Source organism: Monomorium pharaonis, chromosome 5, assembly GCF_013373865.1.
Source record: "Monomorium pharaonis isolate MP-MQ-018 chromosome 5, ASM1337386v2, whole genome shotgun sequence".
Lineage (NCBI taxonomy): Eukaryota > Metazoa > Arthropoda > Insecta > Hymenoptera > Formicidae > Monomorium > Monomorium pharaonis.
The window spans coordinates 27626369-27634512 of NC_050471.1; the positions used below are offsets into that span (position 1 = coordinate 27626369).

General features: G+C 27.7%; 1 protein-coding gene across 1 annotated transcript; it reads right to left on the reverse strand.

The window, feature by feature from the left end:
* Positions 1–123: 123 nt before the first annotated feature.
* Positions 124–5818, reverse strand: LOC114254938 (cytochrome P450 4C1). Its single transcript, XM_036286854.1, has 11 exons — positions 5677–5818; positions 4756–4945; positions 4490–4599; positions 3839–3929; positions 3205–3399; positions 2656–2722; positions 2234–2360; positions 2014–2098; positions 1816–1928; positions 1456–1693; positions 124–1157 (listed from the first exon to the last, which is right to left on the reverse strand). Exons 2-11 carry the CDS (start codon positions 4925–4927, stop codon positions 817–819), a joined length of 1539 nt encoding a protein of 512 aa, XP_036142747.1. The 5' UTR covers positions 4928–4945; positions 5677–5818; the 3' UTR covers positions 124–816.
* Between the last annotated feature and the right edge of the window lie 2326 nt (positions 5819–8144).

Sequence of the window (8144 nt, forward strand, 5' to 3'; positions counted from 1 at the left end):
ATTTTTGTGATGTTTAGATCGATGTATCACATCCGGCTCGAAGGACCAGAAAATGTGCTAAATTCGGAATGTGAAAGGAAAAGAAGGACGTGTTTCTGAGGTTAATTTTAAGTGACAACTTTGTTATAGTCAAAACTTTGTCTTTAATAAAATCACAAGGTGTACAATAATCCATGCAGTTTCTACCGCGTCTGGAACAGAACGCGAGAGAAGTTAATTTGTTGAAAGTAATATTCGTGGAACTTTGCAGCACAAAATCGCAAATTAAAATGATATATAATCTACAAAATGCATGATATTCAAACTAAATTACCATTTTAAAAAGGTAAAAAAGGCGCGCCAAGTGTGTAATTTTCCTTTAAGAAAAAAAATCACAAAATCCAAGAATACTAATAGAAGAAAAGTCGCGATCTGCGAGCAACGGAACGTTTGAAAAGATAACGGTTAAACTGAGCAACAGCAAAATATTAACACACTTTATCTTGGGATAGCATAAGATCAAGTGACGAAAAATATCGTTACAGTTTAAAGCTTGGCTTAGCGGAGCGCTGCTTTTGAAGCGCGCTCGGTGTTGCTAGCACGGCGCGCGGTGAGCGCCGATAAGGTACTGCGGCAATTTTTATTTTCCACTTCAGCGATTTCTAGTAATTTTGCACAATCACACAGGTGCAAGAATATGTGCATTATTTACATATACAATACATAACACAGAAAAACTTGCTAAAAAAAATTTGCATATATAATTCTTTGAATTAAATTTTTTAAATAAAAATTTGCTTTTTTAAAATAAAAAGCTTGTATTTACTGACAAATTGTTCATTTCTTCGGCGTGAAATACATGGGTAATTCTTCAATTGGTCGCAAAATAAAAGAGCTGCCGTACTGAACCGCGTCCATCGTTTTCACGCTTTTCACCTTCCACTTTCTGAAAATTGCAGTCAGCACGATTTTCCCTTCGAGTAGAGCGAATTTCTGGCCTAAGCAATTTCTCGGTCCAGCGCTGAACGGAACGTAGGCGTATGGATTCCTATGCTTTGAATTTTCTGGAAGAAAGCGATCTGGATCAAATTTCGTTGGCTCAGGCCAAATCTCCGAGTTTCGATGTGCCAATATAATTGACACTGCGACATTGACACCTTTCGGAATCGTATATTTATCTAAAATAAAAGTAATAAATTAATTGTAAACTACATTTGTGTTTTTATAAAACACTAACTATCCTTGTCGACATAAATATTTTTATGAATATTAAACTTTTAAATATAACGTGATACAACAATCTTCTTTAACAGTCTATTATCATAATAATATTTTTATTTTTTAATAAAAAATTCTTTCAAAAACATTTCCAGCATTATTACAATTAATTGCTTTAAAAATTTACATGTATTTCTATAAATTCTGTATAGAAAATTTTATAAAATTTTTTTTATTTAAAATAAAGCTATATCTTACCCAATTTTACATCTTCTTCCAGTTCTCTCGTGAGTGTAAGTACACTTGGAAAAATGCGAAGCGTTTCCTTTATAACTCTGTCGAGATATTTTAATTGCGACAACTCCTTCACACTGGCTGGTTTTTCCGAATCTCCGAAAATCTCTTCGAGTTCTTCGTGAACTTTCTCCTGATGCTCGAGATTATTACCCAACAAAAAAAGTGTCCAAGTCATCGCAACTGCAGTTGTGTCGTATCCCTGTTATCATTTTCATATTACTTTATACGTACAATGTATAAATACATTATCGACTTGAATATTAATAAGACAAAATTTTGACAAAAATTGGAGAATTTTTATATGAATTTTAAACATCTCACCGCAAACATGAACGTGTCAACTTGCGCTCTCAATTCATTATCTGTCAAGGGAGCGTTATCTTTCGCATTCTGATCTAATAATAAATCTAGGAACGCTTTCCTTTTCCGATTACCTGATACAGTAATTTCTATTTAAATAAGCAAAAAAAAAAGGAAGAAATATATAAAAATATGTAAAATTATATTTTACAATAATACCTATATCAAATTCATCATTCTCATTTTCAACTTCTAATGTAAGATTGTTTTGCAATCGTCGTTCAGCCTTTCTCTTACTTATCACCTAGAATTTAATCCAGTATTACAGTCAAATTTATTATGTAGATAGAATACATTGTAGATATTTAAATTCTTTAACCAAAATATGAAAAATTTATAAAAATTCGGACATTATTTTAAGTTTATTTCTTTCTTCTACCTCTGTTGTAAATCCATGCAATGCATCAAGGGCTGATTTGAACCTCTTCCCTGCAGGCATTAAATAATACAACGAATTAATCCAGTACCACGGTTGAAGTACTCGGTCTATTATTGACTTGGATGCTCTAAAAGTATTAAAATACGATGGGCATTTAATTTACTACCCACGTAACACAAAAATTGCAGTTACATTACAGCAATGTTGCAACAACATTGTAATCTTGCAGCAATATTGCTACAATGTAATTGCAATTTTTGTGTTATGTGGGTAACTTATTAATTAACTATATAGGTACCCTACAATGTAATTAAAATATAACCCTAAAATGTCATTAAAGGTAATAATTAATTGTTAATACTGTTATGTAAGAAAATATTGGTTGTTTTAATAACAATAACAATAAAAATTTAGAAACCAACATTTGTGTTGCTGATGCATATGTGGTTGTGGTTTTTTGAGCATGTAAGTTTACACCCATTGCTGTTTCTGCAAAATAATAATTATTATTGGCTGCGTTCAGCAGAAGAAGCAGCTTTGCAACTGTTGTAAAATTCTTCAACACGACTGGTTTATACGTTTAGATCTAACAAGAACTAAGAGCAAGACCCAATTGTGTTGAAGAATTTTACAACAGTTGCAAAGCTGCTTTTTCTGCTGAACGCAGCCATTGTTGATAATACCTTTAAAATGTTGGTCATAACATGATGAAATTAACCTTAATATTTATGACTCATAAATATAACAATTACAACAAAATTTAGTTTTTTTAAGAAAATCTTATTACATTTGTACATACCCTCCCCCTCCCCCCCCACACACACAAAACACTCAAATTTGTCGTTGAAACGTAATAGTATATTGTCGATATTTTATTATTACTTTGATAATATGATACAAATGTTTGCTAGTATAACAAAATAATTTGTGAATTTAGCAAAATTCATAAATTGATAAAAGTGATACATTACCGCAGATAATATCAAGAGCAACATTGACAATAAGGGGAAAGATATCGAAGGCTTTCCCAGAATCTTTCTCTATTTTTCTTTCGATACACTTTGTCAAGATCTCTGCTTTTTCAGAAAGCACCACTGCAAATTGATCCAATATACTAAAATGAAACGTTGGCCCAATGAGTTTTCTATCGTGGAACCATTGTTTTCCTAAAGCAGCATTAAAATATGACATGTCTATGTTATAATGGTCAAGAGAACTGCAAAGTTGATTAAAAACCATGTAGTATTGTTATCTCTTTAATTTTTAAAGCGAAGGAAATTTTCTGTTTCTTTTGTCAGCAATGAATATTAACAAGTAAATAAGCAAAATTTCAAGAAAACTGCAAACAACATGAATATGACTATACATATAGTCACAAAAATATTTAGATACCAATAACTAAAATATAATTTCAGTGTTACAAATACCAAATTCAAATACACATGTATATCTTTCAGACAAAAAAAATAATACTGTTTTTATAATGTTACAGCCTATCCAATTAATCTATTATCATAAGTTAAAGAAGAAGAAATAATATACTTTTACTAAGATTTTAAATGCATAAAAAATGTATAATAAGGTTCAATTTTATTATGCATTCACCTGTAGAAGTCAAAAGTCCGTTGCCCAACCATTCTTTTAAAATATTATAAGGAATCCCTTTTGTGATATTTACGGTGCTTGAAAGAATAACCTGAGAAATTAATAAAAGTAAGTGTTTTTATACAGTTTTTTACTACTAAAAGTCGAAATTTTTTGGCAAAAAATGATTTTTGTTTCAAAGACTTAAAAATTTATTAAATTTTTAACATTTGTTTAATTTTTTAGGTCTATCTAGAAAATGTTGGCATAAAGTTTGACATGCTTTTTGGTTGTTTGTTTCAGATCAAAATTAAAGCCGCTATCATGTACGCCAACAGATACCTCCAGCAAGAAAACGTTGGGAACATCGGTGAATAAAATCAATTTAAAAAGCCTTTTTTATCATAAATACAATTTTTTGTATAATTAAAACATTGAGTAAAACACCCTAAATGTTTCAAAAATATTCATTAATTATAAGTTCATTTAAAAAATTGAAGAAGAACCTGTTTTTTTTAGCTTCTAATTCTAAAGCAACGAGGATCCTCCCTTAAACGAAAATCATTGAAATACCTTTTTGTTTAAAAAGAATTATGTCAATAGTGGCAATTTCTTCTAATTGTCACAGAAACATAAAAAATATTTTGTTAACAAATTAAAATTAGCTTTTACCTCTAAATATTCTGGTTTGTACACGACAACAAAAGGTGTTCTTCCAACCCACTGTACGAATATTCCTTCTTTAGACTTCTCCATAAACTTTATCAACCATATTATGCGTTCTAACAATTAAATTTATTAATGTTTATAGTATTTTAATTAATATACAAATTTATAAATAGCAAACGTTGCAACGTTGTTATTCCACGTGTGCAAATACACAAATAACGCTTGTAATAAAAAAGTAATTCTAAAGTTATACGTATACAATTCCGTACCATACTCCGACAGTCTTATTTGCTCAAATGTCAATCCAATAAAAGGATATCCGCCGGTTTGGGGAATATTTTTAAGTTTCTGTCGAAGAACATACTCATGATACACTATCGACGAAACTGCGTAAATCACAATAACGCAAAGAGTACATAGTGCCAAAGAAATGAAGTCCATTCTCGTGATCTGCGAACACTTTAAATAAATTAAGTTACAAAATAAATAAATACGTAATTAGTTTTGATTAAATTGGATTAATATTATAAATATTATCAAGAAAATTGCATCAATATAGCGTTTTTGGTTTATTACTACATTTTGAACATTTATTAAAAATATTTTTGAAAGATACTTTTTTAATTGCGATAATGTCATATACACAAAGAATATTTTTCACGTTAAAAAACTTATTAATAGAATTAAGTAATTGATAAGGATAATCAATGAGAAATTTTTACTAGTTATTTCAAATTTGTGGTTTTTAATAGATTTTTTTTAAATGGTTTAGCAATAAATATTTTATGTGATGTAGTTATAATTTTAGCTTTATTATTGAACACATACACACACACACACACACACACACACACACACACACACATGCAAATGTAACTTCTCAATCTCTATACTTGCTTAATAAAATTTTTTTCAAAAATTAAAGTCTTCAAGATATCTAAATTTTCTTTATTTTGTATAGCTTAATCTTTGTTTATCATAAATATTACTATAAAAATAAAATTGCATGCCTAGATAATAGAACATATTCAAAAATTGTCTTCAAATAAACCACTAGTATTTTTATATGTACCTAATAAAATTCTCTTTTAGTGAATCTACTAATTGTCATCTTTTTATTTAATTTGACAATTAACGTTTTCAAATATTTTAATAATACTTAGAATATATAAACTACTGGTTATACTTACCGTCTCAAATGTCAGAAGTGTTAATATTTCTATGTCACTTCAATATTTATCGCCACTTTTAGCATTAAATTAAGTATTTCAGCTTTGGCACTTATTACAATTTACATTTTATTGCATTTAAATTTTATTTTATTAAATAATATTACAGTATGATAGATAATTATAATATTATAACTTTTTTAAAAAAAGTTGTATTAAAGATTATATTAAAAAATATTATTTAAAAAATTACAAGAAAAATTGTAGAGCTTACTGCCTCTTTCCATTCAAAATTCAATCGCGGAATGAGACTACAAAGTCCACTTGATCCTTTTTCTTCTTTATTTCATGACACTCAACTCGCAATGATAAACACGCGACAATTGGACAATTAAATACTTGATTTCATCTGAGATTTCTAGTATCTCTCACGTTTTATACCCCGATAGGAAGATTTTGCAAACATTGCACAATAATGGCATTAAAGATTGCGCTAAGATGATTTGACATAACACAACTGTTTTATCAGAATATAATTCTTAAATAATATTTGTTAAAGATTAGACAAATATTGAAACATAAATATTTTGCAATTATTTCAGCACTTAAAATTATCACATTATAATCTTCAATATTTTCACAATATAATGCAGCAATAATGCAGCAATAATAATGTGCAATATTTAGAGCATTTAATCTTCAACATTTAATTCAAAATTAATATCAAAAGATATTACAATGAATTTAACAAATATCGCTTATTCACTAGACATTTAATAAAGATTTTAAAAAAAGCACTTTGTCTGACAGATTATATATGCGTCCGTTGAAGAGTCAAATATCTCATTGATAGTAATAGCGGTTAGAAACTCTTAAATCATTCCTTTACATTACAATGCACAAATATTGAAACATGCAATATTACACATTCCACGTTTTAATATTTATGCATTATAATTAGGAATAATTGGGAAATAATTTGAGTCTTTTGTGCACAATTTCTAAATGTTTTAAACATGTTACGAAATATGACTAAAATATTTTTCTCAATTGCACAATTTATTTCTAAATTTAATTTTGCAATTGTGTTGTTAAGATGATTCACCATTCGCTATTGTTATGCCAACATATCATTTCAAAATTTAATTGCGCAAACATTTATTAATGTTTTATAAAAAGTTAACGTTTCTACATCTATTTTCTCAACTATGCCCTCATAATGACGGATTATAAATCTTGCAATTTTTTTGTCATACAATTTTATACAACATACAAATCTTTTTTTATTGGGGTATTTATAGTCATTTAAATTACAATAAATAGCATTATGCATATTGCTTTATGGATTTATGTATGTTGTTTTTTATGTATTATGTAATGTTTTGCTCATGCGCAAAATTTTCTTTTTCATGTCAGAGTGATCATTAATCACTGATTACGTATAGAATTTTGTAGATAAGGTGAATATTATCAATATTTATTTTGTATATTTTTACGCATACATATTTTTTGTATATATATATTGCATACATATTTTGTGTAGATATTTTGCATATTTCGATATAGATCTATTAAACAATTTAAAATTGCTTGTTTGGTAACGATCTTTTTTTTATTATTACCTGAATCCAAAAAATACTACTGCATAAAAAACCGCAGTCTACTTATGAATCTTTACACTTGTTCATAAAATATTCATAAAAGTTAAAATCTTTAATTACTATGTCTATATCAAAATTCCTTTGTTTTTGTATTGCTTAATCTTTGTTTATCATAAGAATTATTATAAAAGTAAAATTCCATCCGTAGACAATAAAGCATGTTCAAAAATTGCCTTTTAAATAAAGCACTAGTATTTTTGTATATACCTAATAAAATTCTCTTTTAGATAGATTAGAATAGAAGCAAACCTACTAATTATTATTTTTTAATTTAATTTGGCAATTAATGCTTTTAAATATTTTAATAATATTTAGAAAGTATAAACTATTGATTATACTTACCGTCTCTAATGTCAGCGTTAGTATTTTCATGACACTTTAATTATTTATCAGCACCTTTAACAACTGATTGAATATCTCAGCTTTGACATTTGTTACAATTTATATTTTATGACTTGAATTTAAATCTTATTTTTCTATAACGCAAAATATCTTCAAAATTTCTGCATAAACTGATAAACGCTATTGAGAATATTAATAAATTATTGGTCTAAGTACATATATCCACAAAATAAAGCAATTTTAGATCACAAGTTGAATGTAAAATTGTCAATTATTGTCCAATTCCACATCAATCAAATTAAATATTTTTAACCTGAAATGATCTATATAGAAATGACCATTTAACGAGTACAATAATTGGTGTATATTTGAGAAAAAAGTGACTTTATGTTTTAAAGCAATAATTGTTCTAGATATGTTCGCTTATATGGTCAATAATTGAACATTGATAATTTAGATTTTAGATCCTATTTATTGATTAATAAC